This window comes from Mauremys mutica, chromosome 6, assembly GCF_020497125.1.
Source record: "Mauremys mutica isolate MM-2020 ecotype Southern chromosome 6, ASM2049712v1, whole genome shotgun sequence".
In the NCBI taxonomy this organism is placed as follows: Eukaryota; Metazoa; Chordata; order Testudines; family Geoemydidae; genus Mauremys; species Mauremys mutica.
In genome coordinates, this window is record NC_059077.1 from 16,013,524 (window position 1) to 16,036,518 (window position 22,995).

The 22,995-nt window shown below is 38.8% G+C and overlaps 1 protein-coding gene across 3 annotated transcripts in view; it reads left to right on the plus strand.

Moving 5' to 3' along the window:
- SMAD4 (SMAD family member 4) overlaps window positions 1-10,694 on the plus strand; it is a 30,576-nt gene extending 19,882 nt beyond the window's left edge. For 2 of the 3 annotated variants that reach the window (XM_045021424.1, XM_045021425.1), the window contains 8 exons: window positions 381-593; window positions 1,880-1,999; window positions 2,146-2,259; window positions 3,794-3,844; window positions 4,828-5,011; window positions 6,234-6,402; window positions 7,642-7,780; window positions 9,297-10,694. In XM_045021424.1, coding sequence (XP_044877359.1) covers window positions 381-593; window positions 1,880-1,999; window positions 2,146-2,259; window positions 3,794-3,844; window positions 4,828-5,011; window positions 6,234-6,402; window positions 7,642-7,780; window positions 9,297-9,508 — 1,202 coding nt within the window. In that variant the 3' untranslated portion in view covers window positions 9,509-10,694. The other variant, XM_045021426.1, reaches the window with a different exon arrangement.
- The last annotated feature ends 12,301 nt before the right edge of the window (window positions 10,695-22,995 follow it).

Here is a 22,995-nt window from a genome sequence, read left to right on the forward strand (position 1 = left end):
AAACTAGAGAACATGCCCCACAATGTTGTAACAAGGTCTGTGTAGGTCCAAGAATGCAGTTTTAATAGTGTTAGCAGCAAAGAATCCTGTGGCACCTTATAGACTAAGACGTTTTGCAGCATGAGCTTTCGTGGGTGAATGCCCACTTCGTCGGATGAAGTGGGCATTCACCCACGAAAGCTCATGCTGCAAAACGTCTGTTAGTCTATAAGGTGCCACAGGATTCTTTGCTGCTTTTACAGAACCAGACTAACACGGCTACCTCTCTGATATTTAATAGTGTTGTAATTGTTTGGAAGTGGAGCTGCTCCGTGTATTTACTTATAAATTAGTAAAATGCACATGCACGCTTAATGATTTAAACCTTTATTTCTTCATAGCTCCATCAAGTATGTTGGTGAAAGATGAATATGTTCATGACTTTGAGGGACAGTCATTATCTACAGCTGAAGGCCATTCGGTCCAGACCATCCAGCATCCACCAAGTAACAGAGCTTCTACTGAGACTTACAGCACCCCAGCTATGTTAGCTCCTACTGAGTCTAGCACTACCAGCACCACTAACTTTCCCAACATTCCTGTGGCTTCCACAAGTAAGAAACTTAGATTATCTGGAATATAAAATCCGAATACTTGAATGGCACAACCATTTGATCTTCTCTGAAGTGGACATTGCATAGGAAACTTGCTTTTACTTTATCAAAGTAAATAACATAAAAAGTGAGGTACTAGTGTATTCCAAACCCAGGTGGCCTGTTGATCTCAGATGTTAAAATGAGATTTTACTTGGAGTCTAGAATTTGAATCAGTTTTTTTCTATTAACCCTCCCTCCCCAAACTATTACGCTTACTGAGTTTTCTAAACTACAAAAAACTGATACATACTTATTGAGGAAACCCTTACAAACACTGTTCATTGTTGTGTTGTTTAAGTCATTGACCCTCGTATTGAACAACTGGCATGGGAATGGAAAATTTCAGTATCCCATTAAATCAGCAGGAGGGATAATAAAATTGGATATATGAAGGAGTATTATCAACCCGTGTACAGAACAGTAGTTCTTAAACTTTCTGAAGCTGAGAGGACACCACCTCTTCTAACTTTTTTGAAAAAAATAATTGGACCACTTGAAAAATAATCGTGTAAAAATTGCAGACTCTCTTAAAATCCTCATGAACATGTTGGGATGCCATATCTAATTTTTCTTAAACATTTTTTGTGAATTTAGCTGTGAGGAAGTGCTCAATTCAATCAGTTATCACATAGCCCTAGAAAATGAAATCCTCTGAACTCAGATCAGGGAGTAGCCGTATGCTACCTCAGCAACATCCCTCAGCCCTTGCCTAGAGAAACCATTTGTATTTTGGGTTTTGTATTGCTCCCATCACCATAGTATCATATTGCTCTAAGGGTGTGAAGATAATTTAGTCTCCATTTTCTTTCAGTCTTTGATGCCTCTAGTAAGTCCATGGAAATCTTATTGAAAATAAGTTTCTGGGGCTGAATGAAGCATGTTGCTTTTTCTGTATCTTTCAAGTGAAGCCTTTAGCTTCTCTCTTTTGGATATTTTCGATATAGGGAAAACAAAACATGAGTAAAACAAAGATATGTTTTCGTGTCAGCAAATAAAAATGTGCAGAGCAATCCCAGTCATAAGTATGCTGTCAGAATAGAAGCAAAATTAGCTGATGCTAAAAGTATCTATCTTGCAGCTTTCTAAGTTTCTTTCCTGCAATAAATATATCCTTAAATTATAGCAGCTTTATTATAATAGCCTTGATAACTGGGATGTGTTTTCCTCAGTAGGATTGGGCAGTTTCCCTCTTATAAAAAAAAATTGTGGAATATTTATGAATGGGAAGTATGTTCTTTTACCAGGTCAGCCAACCAGTATATTGACAGGTAGCCATAGTGATGGACTCTTACAGATTGCTTCAGGGCCTCAGCCAGGAACGCAGCAGAATGGGTTTACAGCTCAGCCAGCTACTTACCATCACAGTGAGTATACACATCGATGCATTCTTTTTAGTTTTTTAAAATCCATTAATAAATATTCAGGAGAAATAAAAAAAAAATAGAAATGACATAGGTAAGCTCCCTTAAATGCAAAGTAGCCCAGTCTTTTTTTCTTTTTCTTCTTTTAGATAGTACAACAACTTGGACTGGAAGTCGAACGGCAGCCTACACACCTACTATACCTCACCACCAGAATGGACATCTTCAGCATCACCCACCTATGCCCCATCCTGGACATTACTGTAAGCATTTGTGGATTTTCAAATAGCTCTACTTTTTATGCTGTGATTGTAGGATAATGGCAGACTCTCTCGTGACCTTTCCCCCCACAAGTGTAAATTCTATTAATGATAAAACTATAATTACTGTGTAATCTGACAATTAAATACAAAAGCTCCATGAGAGTTGGTGCACTGTACTTCGTGCAGCATCAAAACAGACGAGCAGATTAAAATTTTAGTTGTGTTATAATGGCACCATCCAGTTTTGTAGTTAAAATCTGTCAGTATTTCCCTTTTCAGTCTCTGTTTATAGAGCTGTAAATACTTCCTTTGTCCAAATGTAGATTTTTTGAAATACTATTTGGCCTTTTTTGGTTCAAGTTCCTGTTTCAGATCCTTTAGAAACATATTTAGAGTAAAGTCTCATTTTCTTAATAACTTACAGTACTTAGGCATTGCTTTTAAAGTGTAATTTATGTGCATTAAAATTTAAAAATACTGTAAAAGTTAAAAATCATTGCTGACTGGCCCCACTACAACCCAATTCATGGAGACGTTTGGCACATACATTTGCACTTACTACAAAACAAACCTGACAATGGATATTTTTTAAAGATTCCTAGTTAGCTCTTGGCCTCAAGGCAAAATAGATGGATTTTTGTTTTTCCATGTTGTAATCTAGTACGTTTGAATGAGATCAGTAGATCTTAAAGGTATAGCAGATTAGATAGTTTATCTAAGAGCAAGGAGTGTGGTGAGAAAAGAACAAAATAAAATTCTTCTCTATTATGGAATTCAGTAATCTCTAAGCACTGGGATCATTCTGGATTTCCTATTATTGTACTTATAAATTATTCTATTTGCAGTGGTTATGCTCTGCACTTTATTCCTGAGGGGGAGATAAAATCAATTATTGCAATAAATTACTTTGGCAGTTTTCCTGTATCAACAAAACATATTTTAGACTCTGTTATTAAGTTTTATATTACTCCCTTCTACCTGGTTCCCACTCATACATCATCTTGTTTATATGAAGTACTGGAATTCAAAAATATTTCTGGTGCTCAAGTTACTCATAAATGTTTTCAATATTTACTTGGCTTTCTAATTTAATACTTGGACGTTCCTAAAAATGTGTGGTGGTACTCCTGGGTCTCTCCTTGGCCTCCTGCTCCTCTCACTTTGGGCAACCTCCTCCATTGACATCTACCAACTTTGTCATCTTCTCCCAGAAGCCATTGTGCCTTTGTCCATGATGCATATCCTGAACTCATCTGTAAGACAGCACATTTAATCCCTTCTAAAGATATACTTCTGCTGTGCTGCCTATGGGGAGCATAGCTAATTTATAATAAAAATTAAGTTAACTACGCTTTGGCAAGACTAAGGTCTCTGCTGACCTCTGTTTTTAGAATGAACTTGTCAGGGCTAGGACCGTATCTTCTTCTCTGTTTGGAAAGTGCCTAGCACATTGTGGACTCTACCAAAACTTAATACTCAGAAATCTGTATCTTCGTGTAAAATGAACTTCATGCTTTTTTTTTATTTTATAAAGGGCCAGTTCACAATGAACTTGCATTCCAGCCTCCTATATCAAATCATCCTGGTAAGTGCCTGCTTCTGAAGAGTTGTTCAAAGTATAATGGAAAATTCAATTTATTCCATATTGGCCTGATACAAAGCCGTGTGTCACCTACTTCAAAAGCTGTGCTAAGCATGAGTTACGAAGAAATAATACATTTTGAGATAGAAAAATTAAGAGAAAAAACTGATTCTTTTATAAGCTTAAGCAATTGGTGGAATCTCTAAGCAAGTACAGTTTTGGTGTGAAACGTAGAAAACTAGCCAACTTGCAGATGCAAGGTTGTATGCTAACGTTACAATAATACAGTTTGTCCCATCACACAGGTAACATCATTTGTATGATTTAAACAGTAACTTATTTTTTTCATTCATTGGCCTCTACCACTGAAAGGAAAACTGGCAATGATTGAAAGCTGAATTTAACTGGTGATAAGACAGCAATGTTAATTATAAAAATATGAATTTTTATATAATCCACATTCTTCATAATTAAGTATTGTTTCATAAACATAAGTCTGAAATACTTGTTCCTTGAGGGTTTTTGTAAAAACTGGAAACCTTTGTGTCTGTCCTATTATGGTAAAAACATTATTTCTCCTAGTATTTGCAGTGATTCTGTCTTGATTTCCTAAAAATCAACCTGTACTATCTGTATATAAAAAGTATAATTAATATGCAATTTCTTTGACATTGATGTGCAGTTAGAATAATTAAGTGCAATTGCAAGCTTAATTTACCATGACCTCATTCCTGCCCAGGTGTTCTGTTCCATCTATAATGTGCAAAATCTTTGCTAGTAAATGCTACATCAAAATTTGAAAGCAGAGGCAGTTTTGTGCTCATTTAAGCTCACTACTGACTTCTTACAGATACATAAAAAATACATGGACACACTGTTGAAAATTTAAATTCCAAATACAAATGGCAAAAATTCTAAACCCTTGTCTCTCAGGGTTTTGCAGGATTTTTACTGTCACGTTTCAGTCTGTTCTTTGTCTTCTTTAGCTCCGGAGTACTGGTGTTCAATTGCTTACTTTGAAATGGATGTGCAAGTTGGGGAGACATTTAAAGTCCCTTCAAGTTGTCCAGTTGTTACTGTTGATGGATATGTAGATCCTTCTGGAGGAGACCGCTTTTGCCTGGGCCAGCTTTCTAATGTACACAGAACAGAAGCCATTGAAAGAGCAAGGTATTCTGCATGTCTTCTGGAACACCAGACATTGGTTGTATTTTATATTTATTGTTCAAGCTTTTGGTGTATATACCTTTCTTTTGGAGGTATAGGTGCCATTATGTACATTCTGACTAATAAGCTACTACAGCATGTGCCTTCCTGGGCCTTTGGGTTCACACTTGAGGTATGTTCATGCATCTTAGTAGTGCATCAGTGGCCTAGGAATGTGCCCCTTGATGTGGCATATAGCATTTGTTGTTTAAAATTGTCAACTTTCAATTTATGTCCTTGGGCTTGGGGAGAGAAGATTTTAAACTATTGAGGGTAAGGGTAAAGATTAGACTAAGTGAAGCACACAGGTTCTTTAGAGCATCATAGGCAAATTGAAAAAAAAAGATGCTTGTTTTTCATTCTCACCTCACACTTAAGTTTTGGTGAAGGAGCAGGAAAAGGACTTCAGGAACTCGTTTGATAGTGATAAACTCCTTTCCCCACAAAACAAACAGGAATGCAACAGGACTAAAATAATTCCAAGTGTAATAGTTAATTATCTTAAAATATGGTGCATGATTGTGACATCACCAAGAGATCATGTTGCTGTTTTGGAGCATTGCTTTAAAAGATGTGTAGAATACTATTCTCTAATGCAGGACTGTACACTTGGATGACTTTAGAAGAGCTCTGTGTGGTCTCTTTCACCAACAGAAGGTGGGCCAGGAAAAGATACTACCTCACTCATTTTGTTTCTCTCATGTTTTAATACAGCATGGCTACAGCAATGCTCAATTTGGGACACTTGTCAGTGTGGATTCTTATTCTGCTGAAATAGTAGGCCCAAGTGTTGTTTGCTCAGATACAGTTTTGGAATGCAGGATCTATGTCTCTAGTTACTTTAAATGTTCCTTGACCTACATTGCCTATCCATGCTGCTACTCCCGTAAAGTTAATGTTACATGTACAATGCAGTGTGCTCATTTATGCAGTATGGATGTGATATACCTTCACGCTTTTGTTGCATAGCTTGCAGTTGACTGCTGCTGCTAAGACTTCAACAATCCCAATTCTTTGAAAAATAGTAAATTATTCACCTTCTAGGTAAATTATTTTACAGCCTAGAATTTAGATTATGCTGTAGTGGATTGCTGAGAACTCTTAAGATTTGTGTATGGTTCATTTAACAAGGTTCTAATGTGTAGCTTGTGAACATAAGTACATTGGACCTTTTTCCCTTTTTAAGGTTGCACATAGGTAAAGGGGTGCAGTTGGAATGTAAAGGTGAAGGCGACGTGTGGGTTAGGTGCCTCAGTGACCATGCAGTCTTCGTCCAGAGTTACTACTTGGATAGGGAAGCAGGGCGTGCACCAGGAGATGCAGTTCACAAGATTTACCCAAGTGCATATATAAAGGTTGGTTTGAATATCCTGGATGATAACTGTAGGAAATAACAAATGAATTTGTTCCTTGTAAATGGCAAATTGTTTTATGAAGTGTTGAAAGAAATGTAAACCAAATAACCTAATTTTTTTTTCCCACTAAAACAAAAACTGTTTTAGCCTCTATTAGGCTAACTGGTGCCCAGTAAAGTTTTTTCTTTTATTTTATTGTTGATGAATGGCTTTTTAAATTGGCAGTGTTTGTTTATATGTTATGGTAGCAACCAGCCATTTCATAATTCTGTCATAAGCAATCTTAGCAGTGGTTTTGCATTTTAACAGTTTTTGTTTAAACGACTTAGTACAAAAAGTTGGTTACTTAAACTTATAATATGGTCCAATTGTTTTTCTCATTTTGGAAAAAATTTTTTTGAAATGTAATAGTAAAATCTTGAAAAAATAGCTAATTTTTTTAATAAAAGCATCGGCATGGAAATATTGAACCAGTGAATCCACCAAAAGTCAAACTTTTTATACAAAATCATATATTTTTCTGACAGATTTCAGATTTAACCCACATTAAAATGATAATTTGCTTTACATACATCTCAGGGTAAAATGAGGTTTAAAACCAAACTACTGTGCTGGGCAATGTACCCAGGGCACTGGATTTCTTTCACTCACTGTAAAAACCCTCAGTCTCTGAGAGTAGAATTCTTGTGTATTTCAGTACCCTGTCTGATCATAAAAAAGCATTGTGCCCACAAACTGAAACCTAGCTGTTCTAATTTGAGGCCTACCAGCTGTCAGTATTCTGCGTAAGTAAATTGCCATATTTCAACAAGGGTGTGACAAAAGCAGACAGGGACTCTCAAAGTTTAGGACACATCTCTAATTTTTCATTTATATTCTCGCTTTTTTAAATTAACTACTAAGCTATGACCGTCTCCTGGATTTTGTCAGTTTGTGACAGTCTTAGCCTCTTTAGCGCACATAGATTGAATCAGGGCCTCAGTGTGGTGGGCTTTTTGTATAGCTACTGGTGCTCAAATCTTAGAGTCTGTAAAAACAATGGATAGAATTTTTGACCCCAATAGAAATAAAAAATCAGTTGGTAAAAGTTTGCCTGTGTCTAGGGAGACTAACTCTGTGGTGTTAGGATTTTTAATTTCTCTTATACATAACAGCAGTGATAGCATTGGCTCTTATGAACTCTTTCCCTCAGTGGTTAAGATAAATCTATGTAATGCAGGACTTTATATTTTTTTAAAGGTGTTTGATTTACGCCAATGTCATCGTCAGATGCAGCAGCAGGCTGCCACTGCACAAGCTGCAGCTGCTGCCCAGGCTGCAGCAGTAGCTGGAAACATCCCTGGACCAGGATCAGTAGGTGGAATAGCCCCAGCTATCAGTAAGTACATTAAGTAATTTCTTTGCACTTTTTAAGGAAAAACACCCTACAGTGAATGGGGACCATATAACTATGCTTATTCACGCTTCAGACTTACTCTTATTTACTTGATAAATAAGAGTATCTATTTCTGTAGCTTCTCTGCACACGAAGCTCCCATTGTGAAGTCTGTGGGAATTCCAGGTGTGAACGTGGCTGCAGAATTTGTCTCTCTAAAAGGAGTGAGACAAAGTATGCTGCTTCCAAGGCACAAAGGTCAAACAGTATAACTACTTTCCTCGAAACGAAGTTGTATCTCCACCTCCTAAAACAGAGCTTGAAAAATTTCCCAGAGAGCACTAAATGTACTAGTCAGCTGCAAAAAAAATGAGGAAGGGGTGTGAGACTGGGGCCCATCACTGAGGTCTAGGGGAAACAGCCATGTAAAAAGCTTGTTCTGGAGGAAGGTGTTGGGATCTGTCACTGAGCTTGCCCTGAATTTTGCTAAGAGGAAAGATTTTCATTTTAAAATAGGTGCCCAAGTTTAGGCTCCTAAGGCCATATTTAGGCACCTAAATAAGTAGTCAGGCTCTTGAAAATGCTGGACGCTTACTTAAGCACATCAGTCTTCTCTAGCTTCTGTCTTGCTGTTGGCAAGTAGATATTTCAAGCCATTTCACAGAACATTGAAAATGTTATGGCCAAAATAATTTAACTTGTTAATATTAACAGAAAGCAACAGTCCTATTTAATCAATTGCCATATTCATATTTTCTTCTGTTTCATTAAACATGAACAAAACAATATAAAAAGAAACAGAATAATTTGGGTAAGGGTGGTTGTTGTTGTGGTTTTTTTTTTGTTTTTTTTAAATGGAGTACATTTTTGTCTGCTTTAAAACAGAAAAAATCTTCCTTGAGAAGGCAACCTGTAGTCTGTACCAACTTTCCACTGTTGGGAAATGTTTATTGTGACGCTAAATTCACTGACATAGAGGTTTAAAATGGAAATACAAACAGGTCTCATTAATAGCACATTTCAAATGACAATTATGGCTTTAGGCCCCTCTCTACAATTTGGATTTGTCTCTTTTGGGCCATTTTGAATCAAGATGGCACAGCTATATATTGAATTGTCAGTACTTTCTCATAAGGCTGACCAGTCTACTGGTCACTTAATTCCAGACATAAGTATTTCTAGCTGTACTTAACTTTCTAAAATAGGCTTTTAAGACTGGCTTGCATCACATAACTGTTTTCAGGTTAATTGGTTGTATCTGATCGCTTATACAGGTTTACAAGGATACATAGTCACATAAATCAAAAAGTAGAGTTGGAAAACCTATGTATCTGTAGCACAAATCTATAAATGTTGATTGGTATGGTTTGTGGAGTGGGAGAACTGTACATGGAGGAACAGCTGAGCAAACGGGTTACTATGTAGAATTGGCTAGGTGTTGCGTAAAACTGACATGGTAAAACAGCATGTCTGAGGCAACTAAATACACATGAACACTTACTCAAAACCTCTTATTTAGGTTTGTCAGCTGCTGCTGGAATCGGCGTAGATGATCTTCGCCGCTTATGCATACTTAGGATGAGTTTTGTGAAAGGTTGGGGACCTGATTACCCAAGACAGAGCATCAAAGAAACACCCTGTTGGATTGAAATTCATTTACACCGGGCCCTCCAGCTTCTAGATGAAGTACTTCATACCATGCCTATTGCAGACCCACAACCTCTGGACTGAGATCCTTCTGCGCACTGCTGTGGGCCGTTGTATTGTCGGGATGGTGGATTGTAAAATACAATTCTGTTTATAACCTGAAGATATATTTTACTTTTGTTCTGCTTAATCTTTTAAAACCAGGTTTTAAAAATGTGTTTGCCTTCTTGCTCTTAGCAGAAAGAAACTGAACATGCAGAAATTGGATTTCAAGTTACTTTTTCAGAACTTTACTGTCACAACAGGTGGCTCAGAGCTTAAAGTAAAGCCCATATGGATACTTTCAAAGGGATTCAACACAGTACTGGTAACTTTTATCCGCTCTATTATGGCAACTTGCTGATAAGCCTCATGAGACCCTTTTGTATGCAGAATATATATATATTATATATATTTATATCTGAAAATTCTTTCTAATCACCGTAAACATTTACCTTAAAACTTTATAGTTACTGAAATCTTGCATTTAATTCTTTTAGGGAACAAATCGTTAGCAACAGATATTTCTTTATCTTGATTAATATCTTGCTGTGATTTTTCCAGATTGAAAGGTACAAACTGCCAAAAATGAGGAATATGTTATTGATAATAATTAAAAGTAGCTTGGAAAAAGAAAACGTTTCTTTTCCTTTACTATATTTTAAAAAGATGTGTTAGATTTTTATTTATATATGCACACTTTTTAAAACACTAACAGGAGTGGATACTTTCAGTGCAGGCACTCAGTTTTAAATATAACATGAAATATCCAATCTGTAAAATTGCCAATTAAATGACATAATGAATATCCTAATGGCAGGAACATATTTTCATAACTACTGCTGACTTCTGGAAATACAAAGGAAAAAAAGTCAGACTTGGCATTTGTCTAAAATGGGTAGCTTGATTGTTTATCACTTTTCAAATTAAGTATAACTTGCATATACCATTAAATCACATATATTATGACATCAGTATTTAGGATCCAGTTTTTGTATCTGTTCACCATTTCCACTCAGGGCAAGATGACAAACTTGTTTTTATACCTCTTGGTTATTTTAAGCCTGATGCCATCAGTGACCTCATCAATTGGCAATGACTTTGTATAGAGAATTTAAAGTAGAAAAACTTGCAAATGTATTGACTGTATGACAGTTACAATATGTATGCTTTCTCTCTAGTTAATAGTATAAATAAAATTCTGAAAACCCCAATTTATACAATTGTATTTTATTTGCTTATATTAAATATTTTTTCTTCTCTTTGAGTCCACTAATGTAGAGTAATTGGTCACTTTTCCTTGAAAGATCATCAGCAGCCAATAGCATTAAGATTTATGTAACTTCCACCCTAAATTTTAATGTTTTTCATCAGGGCTCTTCTAGCTCTTCTTTCTTTTCTGTACTTGTTGAGCTGTAGCAAGAGTTATTGTTTCTTAGCGACTGGGTATGGCATTTGTGTGGGGAACTGGAACTTGAAGAAATGGCCCGGAACTACCAAGTGCAAATCCAGTGCTGCATTCAAACACTGTTAATTCAGTCTGCCTGCATTGTTATGTTGAGCCAATCTAATAGAACAGTTTCAGCAGGTAACACAATAAGAAACAGTCTTGAAACAGATTATTCAAGGGTTTTTTTTTGTTTTTTTTGCCACATTCCTTGCATCACATCAAGAATCTGCAGAGGACTATGATAGCATTTAGATAGAGCCCTTTTCATCCATAGAGCTCAAAGTACTTTAGAAAAGTAGTCAGTGGTTGTCATTCCCATATTACAGATGAGCACACAAGTCAAATGACTTGCCCAAATTAGTGACAGCTGGGGTGGTGTTCTTAGGTGGTTGGATGCTTCTAACCATTTGGTCAAAGATCCTGACTCATCCAAAAAACAAACAAACAAAAATGGTCTCTGGGAGAAGGTTTTTTCTGTTGATGGAACTAGTGAAGCCTGACCACAGGCTCTTCTTACCCATCTGGCTGTTGAATTATCTGCTGTGCTCTTAATCCCGGATTCTTGGTTCCTAACCACTTGGAAAATGTACAAACTTTTGACAAGTTAATTGTCGTGGGGCAGTTTGCATGAACTGGATTCTGTGTGGCTTCCCTATGAAGAATGTTATGCATCTCCTAAAGGCACTCATCATTTCAGTTTATAATTGTTGATCTTTGCACAGCTACATAGAAGAAATCCTCCAGAATTTTGCATATACTTGAGTCCCCAAGCTTTCTGCCAGCTTGATGGTGTACTGTAAGATTCCCTCTACCTGATTTAAAATAAACCAAATCAAATACTTTATTGTGGCCTGAAAGGAATCAACAGATGAGGCTGTATATTCAGAGGCATCACAAACAGGAGCAATGATCTCTCCCTTCAATTATTGTAAACAGCATCTGGAATACTGTATTCAGATTCAGGCAAATGAGAGTATTCAGATTAGAGCAACAAATTCAGATGACAGGGATTAACCAAAAGTAAAAATTCCAGGTGTGTGAGTGAAACTGAGTGGATGCCCCATCCTGGAGACACTTAAAACAAATAAGAACAATCTTGAGCTGGCATGGGGATGGACTAGAGCAGCAGTTCCCAAGCTCTTTTGGCTGCAACTCCCTTTCAGAGATTCATGTCCCATGTGTACTCTCCTCTTTCTAAGAGACAGTATTTCCGTTGATGCCTGGAGTCTAGAAGCCCATCCAGGCTGGGGCACCCTGCAGCTCCTAGGCCAGTGGGCATCGTCTTCCCAGGATGTGTGCCGGGGTTGCAGTCTCAGCAGGACACACAGCTGGGCATCACCCCTCTCCTCATACCTCCATCCCTGCAATCCCCTGGAATCACTCTCAGGCTGCAGGCTCCTCTGGTCGTGGCATGATTCCAAGCATGCATGTGGAAGAGCCTGAGTGGGCAGGAGGAACTGCCTACCAAGGGCGTTCATGGACATCGGCCTCTGGAGAGGTGAGCAGGGTGAAATATGCCTCCACCTCCTGTGCAGGGAGAGGCCATGCCCCATTACTTCTCATCCCTTCCTCCTTCTTCCGGCCTCAGAGCAGGAGCTGCAGATAGTGAGAGGATAGTCAGGGCCTCGCATCCCCTGATAACTAGGGCCCTACCAAATTCACAGCCATGAAAAACACATCACAGACCATGAAAACTGGTCTGTTGTGTGCTTTTACCCTATACTGTACAGATTTCACGGGAGGAGACCAGCGTTTCTCAATTTGGGGGTCCTGACCCTAAAGGCATTTGCAAGGGGGGGGTCGCAGTATTGCCACCCTTCTGCACTGCCTTCAGACCTGGGCAACTGGAGAGCGGTGGCAGTTGGCTCTTATCCTGGATTCTTTTCAGAAAAGCACTGATACTAGAAGGCTTGGCACTCAGTTGCATTTAAAGTAGAATGGTTGGGATTATTTCCACCGTATTTAAGCTTCTCCACAAAGCTTAAAATTGAAGTTTAGTTTTACTTCGGCCTCGTCCCCACTGGCATTAAAATGGTGGCATTTAGATGCCAAAGTTAGAGGATTTGGAGATAAACTGCCAATGAAATGATTTTTAAATGGTTAAAAAAACTGTTTAACAATTTTCTTTGCCAGTGTAAATTGGGGGCACAATCCCCTTTGAACTCCTATTTAGGCTTTGTCTGCGCTGTGAACAAGGGGTGTGATTCCTCTGCTTGTGTACACATACGTTCGCTCCTGTTGAGGGAGCGGGTGAGTATAAATAGCAGTAGCCATTCGATAGCATAAGTAGTGGCAGTGCAGGCACAGCTGAGCCGTGTCGAGTACGTACCCACCGGTTTCAGGCATGTTTATTCAGCATGACCAAGCCATGCCTCTGCTGTCATGCTACACAGCTATTTAGAGTCACACTAGCTTGATGAGAGCTAGCACAAATGTGTGAGCATGAGCAGGAGAGTCACACCTCTTGCTCATAGTGTACACATACCCTTAGAAACCATTTACTAGGCTTAGGCTTAGGCTTCAAATGATTCTTCTAGACTTGATTGGAAAAAGTTTCTGAGAATGATCTATCCATTTAGCTCCTTGCATGGCCCTCATCACGGCACTACCTAGTGGCTTTATCATCTGAACACCCCTCTAAGGTTGGGGAAGTACTATTTCCCTTTTTACAGATAGGGATTTGAGTACTGAGAGATGAAATGTCTGAGGTCACAAGGAAGTCTGTAGCAGAGGCAGATATTGAACCTATGTCTGAGTTGTGCTCTTACCTTAACTGCAAGACTGTACTTCCTTAACAATTTATAAGATGCCTATGCTCTGTCCACACTGGCTAGGCAAATATTATTTAAATTATATTACCAGGACATTCAACATTTTGAATTCATCTAGTACTTTCTGGCTCCAGTACGTTTATCCCTCGTGTTTGAGTTTGGTTGCTCTACTAAGCCAAGACACAACTGGATTGGTTACTATAAAGCATACAGAGCCCAAAATGCCCCATGGAAGTTTCCTTTTGAGCACGAAAGCCTAGTGAACAGTAATACATGTAGCCATTGCCTTTTTGATAAATGGTCAACAAAATTCCCAGTAGTTCCTTTGTAGCTTATTGTATGTTTTTCGCTAGACAGTTTGTGGATAATATACTGTAGTTAATTTTCCTGAAAATTCTGTAACAGAGTATGTTTTTGACTATAAAAAAAAAAAGGTAAAGATTCAAATCTTTGGCTTCTTCATTATTTTGTTCAGTGGACAGCTTCTATGCATTTTTATTTAATTGGCTGTCAATACTGCAAATTGAAGCAGTGAGGGAACACCATTTTAGCTAAGGTAGCCATTTTAGGCTGCATCACATTACAGAATCCTGGCTTGGAGTGCATGTAGTTTAATAATATATTTCTGCAAACTATTATTTCATACTATTTGCATTCTAGTATGGTTCAGTGTGGTAGGCACTGTCTGTACATGAGGACAACTTGGGCCTGTATAAGCACAGAAGTTGAACCAGTTTAACCTATATTAGTTTAAACTGCTAGGTCTCGTGTGTGTGTAGGCACATTTATATTGGTTTAAAACTTGTTTTATTGGTTTAGATTATGCCTATAAAGTGTCTGACACAAACTGAATATACGTAAATTGACTGTAAACCAGCATGTTTACCAGTGTAAACCAGAGTGTACACACAAGTTGCACCAGTTTAAATTGGGATAAAATCACACCTTTAATTATATCAGTATAATTCTGCTGATATAGTTTTTTGTTAACATTGTACCTTGAGTCTGCATGCAAGGTCAAGGATAATTCCATAATCTTAATCTAAAACCATGGCAGTTTCTGAATTATTTTGTGTGCGAGGAGAACTTTAAACTGTGTGCTCTTTTTATTCTCTTTGCAAAATGCTTTCCTGGCTTGCCATTCCTCCCTCATCTTTGGCTAGGTGTCCTCCATGAGGACTTCCACCCCTAGAAAATTACGGGGCATAATGTATATGTAGCATTTAATAGGAGTATTTACTGGGATAGAAAAGTTGTGCTGGGGACATCTCAGTTGTGGCATAATTTTTAAATGCCTAATTCTGGGGTAGATGTCCTTCCTTTTGCTTGCAAAAGACAGTCACGGAAAAGGGTAATTGTTATGGGGAAGAGATTAGATGCATTTTCAAAACCTGAATAAAAGTTTGGAAAGCTTAGAATTTTAAATGTTTGGAATTGAACTGAACAGATGGTTGAAGACTTAAAGCTATGGAACAGTTTAATAGGAAGGGCAAAGAACTTTCCCTGTAAAGTTATATTCTAATAGTCAATGCTTTTAGCTTTAGTTCTCTCACTGTTGTTCTTTATATAACTCAAGAAAACACAACTACTTGCTTCCACACGCAGATTATAAATGGAAGGAATATTTTTTTGTCAAGATCTATAGATGTGTACAAGTTCCAGAATAGCAGCAGTGGGACTACCATACAACAGAATGGCAGACAGCAGTGTTATGTTTTAGATGTTGGAACCTTTTAAAAACACATAAGTGTAAGTGTGTACAGCTTAGTGTTCGAAATAAATATTGTCCTGTTAAGTTACCAGTAATAAGTCAACAGCATTTATATGGAATAAAGAATAGTAGCATAGACTTGTCGCTCTTGAAGAAAGACCTGCATTAACTGAGGAAGCCAAATAAACTTTTATAAGTAAAAGGTCATATTAATGCAAATACTTTGTTCTCTAAAGAGATGGAAGGAGGCTTCATGCGTAACGCAGTATGTTAGCGGATGACAGGCCAGAACACTAATGCAAGTTTGTAATCCATTTTACAACAATTAAGATGTCCTTTGGCTGTTTTGCTTGGAACTTACTTCCCCTAGTTCCAGCCAGTAAACTGTTTATCATTCCGATCTGAGGTACTTTTTCTATGGCTGATTGTCAGTATTGAAACACATCCAGATTAAAATTCATTGTCATGAGTGATGTTTTCTTGAGTGACATAACTGATCGTCATCTGTTTATTCCCCAGACCACAGTGACTGCTGCTTAAATGAGTGAAGTTATCATTCTTATTAAGCAGATGAAATCCAGAAAACTATAATTCCATTCTCAGTTTTTATTGGGCTGGTAACACTTGAACTGTGATGCTTAATAAATGAACTAATATGCTAATGATGTTAGCACTCAACTGTTTTGACAATAAGAGGATAACAGATGGACAGTGTATTCAAGGCTGTAACTGATTTGAGGGTGCCACTGACATTTAAACAGTTCATGAACGGCAGCAGTGTCCCATGAGTATGTTCAACTTTGCCTTTACTCATCTGCCCCAAGTCCTTTGCAACAATTCATCCTTTTCTTTCACCTAACTAAAAGTCTATTGGACTCCGCTATAAATATCCTTTATCTTTCCCCTTTGTGTACATACCATTAATATATAATCTGACTATCTGAACTGTGGTTTGTATGTGTATTTTTACATAGGGTGTGTATATATGTGTATATACACATACACACATAATAAAGAAGCTTATATACAACGTATAAATAATATAAAACCTAATAAAAAATATCTGTCCTTTTTCTGTCTGCAATGCATCTAGTTATCATTCCAGAACAAGTCATCCCTAACGTCTGCAATTGCCACAAGGTATTTTTCCTCCAGCATTTTTAATTCTAATTCATCCTGTTTATTACACACGGAAAGAGATCCTTTTTCCATACATCCCATCTGTTGCCCCTTTTATCATTTCTCTTGTACTGTGAACTACCTAAAGGGTCACCAATAGCTATTCTCTTTCTATCCCCATGGATCAGTGTTTAGTCCTTACTATAGGGCTTTGCAAGAAGTCACCCGTCCCCTTATTTCCTAGTCTGAAGAAGGCAAATTGAATAATATCATCCAGGTTGATAAGACTTCTCATAACTGGTAATGGATTATTCTTTTGCCACTGAAGGGGGACGCTGAGCTCTTCCTATATCATTGCTTCAATCTCTGATTTACATACCCAAGCTGTATCAGTTACTTTTAATTCTGACTGGGTAGTAGGAAATTGGATTCTCTTAAAGCAGTTTGCATCACTTAATTTTAAAGGGATGGTGCATAATTCCAACTATCCATTTTGGAACTGTCTTTAACCAGCTGTTCACGTAGCCCTAGATCCAAAGCCGATTGAAATGAATGGGAGTGTTTCCATGGTCTTCAGTGGGTTTTGTATTAGGTTTTTTAATTTCTAGCTATCTAAACTTAGCATACTCATGGCTCCTTCTGAGAAACGAAATTGCCAGCTGCCTTTTATTTTCAATAAAATCACTTTATATGATAGATACATACTGATGTTAATAGAAACCCAGTCTTTTTAGCCACGGTAAGAAATTAAATCCTATTTCTATAATAGCAGCAGGAAAAAAATGATTAAAAATGGTGAAGTGGAAAATTGATATTTGGATTGACATTTGAAACTGGTGCTTTGTCCTTCTGTTGCACATTTGTTACTATTTTAACCATGTGTTGCTGAATGCAACAGCAGTTGGAGGATCTTAATCGAGTACGTTATATACATTTTCCCTCAATCCCTGTTTCCTTGTAAATACATGTGTATTTGGAAAGAATTCCCTACTAATTAGTGTACCAAAACATCAAGCAGAGAGCCCTAAAGCATTATGATTTGGAAGAATGGGACCTGGGCTAGGATCTGAGTTCTAATTCTGGCTTTATCACCAGATCATGCTGTGGTTTTGTGCAAGTCTCCCCCTGCCTCAGTTTCTTCATCTCCAAATTGGGAAATGTCCCTATCTAGCTATCTTCCAAGGGTCTTGTAGGGATTAATTAGTTGTGTAGTGGCTTTGTATATGTAAATCATGAAACGAATGTGAAGTGTTGTTATTCTCCTACTAATATTACTATACTGTTACTGCTTTTGGTGTCTTTCTTGTGCCAGTTGGCTGCATTATTACATCTGATTGAATGGGCAAGGCATGCAGAATTAGATTTATTACCGATGTCACACTTCCACTTAGTGATCTTGACTTCAGGGTGTCCTAATCGTTGCTTCACAGTATCATTAACTAAAGACTAGGAGCTGTGCTCTTTCCTTTGCACTAGAATGATGTGCTATTACATGAATCCACTCTCTGTAAGCACTAGTCGTTTAAGAAGAATTTGAGGGTTCCCATTCAGAAATGTTCTACTTAAAGACTTTTTAAAAAGTATTGTCCTGATATGCATTTCCAATAACTTCACAAGTCTATGGTCCACTTGAAAAGCGACGATTGGCTACTACGCGTAATAATCTGAAGTTTCACAAGTATCTAGAATGGACTGATAGAGAGGAGGAAAAATATTGATCAAAGTAACTTTCCCACCTATCAGAACAAACCCCTCATGCTTGACAGTGCTTTCCCAGACTGGAAAAAAAAAAAAATTCCACTCATCAGTCTGACTTCCAGCCTCACCAACACAGAATAGTCTTGATTAATGAAGCATGTGACATCATTCTGGGGTAAAGGGCAACATACTCCATTGAGAACCGATATTGATGAAGGTCCCAAGAATGATTGTCAAACCTCTCAAATATCTGTTTCTGAATCTGTATGTGTGACGAAGTGGGGCTGTGTGGGTGCCTCAGTTTCTGGCCGACACTCTGTCTCCGTGGCAACTAATGGCCCAGGCCCTTCCCCCCTGCAAGGGGATGCTAAAGGTGTGGGAGAACAAAGAGATCAGGTGACCTCCTGGCCCGGGAAAGAGACAAAGGCCAGAAAGGAGGGGCTGGTGGGGGTTTCAGTTGGGGGCTGGCTGGGGACGGGAAGTGAGGGCAGATGGGGTTGTCTGCCTCGCTGGGCACCAGGATGGACCCGGCTGAGGGGTCCCATTCTCTGTACCTACAAGCTCTGTTTTAGACCGTGTTCATGTCATCTAATAAACCTCTGTTTTACTGGCTGGCTAAGAGTCATGTCTGACTGCGAAGCGAAGTGGGGGTGTGTGCAGGACCATCTGGCTTCTCCAGGACCCCGCCTGGGTGGACTCGCTGTGGGACGCCCACGGAGGAGCATATGCTGAATGCTCCAAGGAGAGACCAAGGAAGTGAAGCCATGTGAGCTTCTTGCCCTGAAAACAGTCTGCTCCAAGGGAGAGGAGGCTCCCCAAAGTCCAGACTGGCTTTGTGGGGAGCAGTTCCAGAGCATCGCCCGGGGACTCTGTGACAGTATGTGACTGACTATCTTCTCTCCAGTTCAGGACTGGTTTCTAAATAGCTCTAGCTCCATTTGATTGCAAATGGAGGGGTCTCAAATAAATAGTATGTGCTGTACTTTCCTTCAATAAGATGGCTCAGCACCATCTAGTCAAGATGGAATAGGAAGTGTTTAGGAGCAAGTCTTGCTATATTCTACAGCAAACTATTGCAGATCTGATTTAGCTAATACCTCTTCTATATTTCACAATTTAAAGGGTTGGGTTTTTTTGTATGATACTACAAACAGATTTGAGATGAAATCATTTGATTTGTCTGTTGCCATTTTTAAAATTACAGGAATTCTGAAATGTCTGAGCAGTGATTTAAAAACAAAATATTAGGAAATAATGCAACTAAATGTTGAACATTTGTTGCCAGTCTCAGATCAATGAGCTGAAAGATGGCCCACTGATTAGAGCATTAAGCTGGGGTATGGGAGACCCAGTTCAATTCCTGCTGTACCATGGACGTCCTCTGTGATCTTGGGCAAGTCAGGTAAGCTTTCTCTACATCCATTCCCTGTGAATAAAATGAGAATAAAGACACTGGTTAACCTTGCAGGGGTGCACGTCAAAGACAGGTGTTCAGATACTGTAATGATCTGTAACAAGCCTTGTCTACATTGAAAAATTAGATTGACCTAGCTACATCGCTCAGGACTGTGAAAAGTGTTGTGCCCTGAGCAGAGCACCACGGTTAGGTCTACCTAACCCCCAGTGTAGATGCGGCTAGATCAACAGAATAATTCTTCCATCACCCTAGCCTACTGCCTCTTGCAGAGGTAGATTAACTACAGCAATCAGGGGAAAAAACCCTCTATCCGTGTAGGAAATGTACACGCTACAGCACCCAGTGCCTTAGCTTCGCTGCTGTAGCGGCTGTAATGCAGACATGGCTGAAGTCAGTGGTTCTCAAACTGTGCTCTGTGGACCACCAGTGGTCTGCAAGCTCCGTTCGGTCTGCAAGTTCCTGGGCGGCCGCACATGAGAATGAAGGGCCACCCACCTAATTAGTGGAGCTGTGCAGGACCTTGGAGAAGACGCACATGTAAGGTGAGCTGGTGGCCTTGGGGGGGGAATAGGGGGTAGGTGGGAGGGAGCAGTGGGGTGAGAAGAGGGGGTGAGGGGAATTTGGGACATGCAGGGCTGTGGCAGCCAGAGAAAGAGGCGACTTTCCCCTGCTGCTGCGGGGGAGAGGGAGTGACCCCCCAGCTTGGGGGCTGCCGTGGTAGGGGAGAAGAGGGCACTTCCATCGCATTAGAAAGGTAAGACTACTGATATTAAAATGTGAGTTGTGTGCTTTTATTTGTAGAACAAAATATATTTTATATGGCGCTTTTATCCAATAGTTAGTGAATGGTATAAATAACATTTGAAAAGATCATTAAGTGGTCCGCCGAGACCCTCAGCAATTTAAAATAAAAAGTTTGAGAACCACTGGCCTAATTATCTTAGACAGTAGAAAATACTTTTTTAAAATAAGCATATGTTCAAATAGTGTGTGTTTTAATTACTATTTTTAAAAATAACATAATTTGCCAGGATTGAGTCTGTAGTGAGAGTATTCACCAATTAATTGATTTCATGAAAAATTACTGAGTTTCTCCTCCCCTTTGATTTTCTTTGTTTTTTTTCATTCATAGAGTTTAAGGCTGGAAGGGACCATTCGATCATCTAGTCTGACATCTGTATCATAAGCCATTAAATTTCACCCACTGACTACAGCTTGTCTTTGGCTAAAGCCTATCTTCCAGAAAGGCATCCAGTCTTGATCCTTTGATAGTTTGTTCTTTCACGGTTAACATTTTTTTGCCTGATTTCCAAATTAATTTGCCCAGCTTTAGCTTCCAGTCATTGGTGGTGATTATGCCTTTCTCCACTCGATTAAAGAATTCTTTAGTGCCAGGTATTTTCTTCCTGTCCACTGTAATCAAGTCACCTCTAACTCTTCTTTTCGCTGTGCTAAACAGATTGAGCTTTTTAAGTCTCTCACCGTTAAGGAATTTTTTTTCCAGCCATCAAATCATTTTTGTGGCTCTTTTTTTCTGCATCATCTCCAATTTCTCAACATCTTTTTAAAATGTGGACCGCAGGACTAGAGGAGGAGGTGGTGGTGGTGGTAGTATTATTATTATTATTATTTTATTTTTATTTTATTATTTATCATTTGTTTTACTGTAATCCCTAGTTATGGACCAGAACCCCATTGTGTTAGTATTCTAGCATTGGTCTCACCAGTGCCATCTAGAGGTAAAATCGCTTCCCTGCTCCTAATCACTTCTTCCCTTGTTTATACATCTGATTAGCTCTTTTTGCCACAACATCGTACTAGATCAGTGGTTCTTAAACTGTTGTACTGGTGACCCCTTTCACACAGCAAGCCTCTGAGTGTGACCCCGCTTATAAATTAAAAACAGTTTTATATTTAACACTATTATAAATGCTGGAGGCGAAGCGGGATTTGGGGGTGGAGGAAGACAGCTCGTGATCCCCACATAACCTCGCAACCCCCTGAGGGGTTAAGACCCCCAGTTTGAGACTCCTGTAATATAGCTCATGTAGAGTTGCTTGTTCACAACGATTGCTTTTGTGTTTGGTGTAGGTGAGGTGGATGTGGGATTGGTGAAGAAGCAGGACTCGCCCCTTTGAAAAGGTCTATTAAGGAAACCCCTGTTGGGGAGATAATCAATTAAAGACATCCAGGTTGGTGATTTCTGGCCTGTCTGAATAAAGCTGATATAGTTGATTATTCTGTTGTGATCTAACTCCAAGACTGGCATGGATGATGCTGCAGGCTCAGTTTTGGCCTGGCTGGTTCTGAGTGATCCACCAAACCCATGCAGATTAATAGGAGTGCAGTGGCTGTGTGGGTTTTTGTGGAACATAAGAATGGCCATACTGGGTCAGACCAAAGGTCCATCCAGCCCAATATCCTGTCTACCAACAGTGATTAATTCCAGGTGCCCCAGAGAGAGTGAACCTAAGAGGTAATGATCTATCTCTACCCTCTGACAAACAGAGGCTACAGATACCATTCCTTACCCATCCTAGCTAATAGCCATTAATGAACTTAATCTCCATGAATTTATCTAATTCTCTTTTAAACCCTGTAATAGTCCTAGTCTTCACAACCTCCTCAGGCAAGGAGTTCCACAAGTTGACTGTGCGCTGTGTGAAGAAGAACTTCCTTTTATTTGTTTTAAACCTGCTGCCCATTAATTTCATTTGGTGGCCCCTATTTCTATATTATGAGAACAAGTAAATAACTTTTCCTTATTCACTTTCTCCACACTACTCATTATTTTATATACCTCTAACATACCCCTCCTTAGTCTCCTCTTTTCCAAGCTGAAAAAGTCCTAGCCTCTTTAATCTCTCCTCATATGGGACCTGTTCCAAACCCCTAATCATTTTAGTTGCCCTTCTCTGAACCTTTTCTAATGTCAGTATATCCTTTTTGAGATGAGGAGACCACATCTTACGCAGTATTCAAGATGTGAGCGTACCATGGATTTATATAAGGGCAATAAGATATTCTCCATCTTATTCTCTATCCCTTTTTGAATCATTCCTAACATCGTGTTTTCTTTTTTGACTGCCACTGCACACTGCGTGGACGTCTTCAGAGAACTATCCACAATGACTCCTAGATCTCTTTCCTGATTAGTTCTAGGTAAATTAGCCCCCATCATATTGTATGTATAGTTGGGGTTATTTTTTTTCCAATGTGCATTACTTTACATTTATCCACATTAAATTTCATTTGCCATTTTGTTGTCCAATCATTTAGTTTTGTGAGATCTTTTTGAAGTTCTTCACAGTTTGCTTTGGTCTTAACTATCTTGAGCAGTTTAGTATCACCTGCAAACTTTGCCAC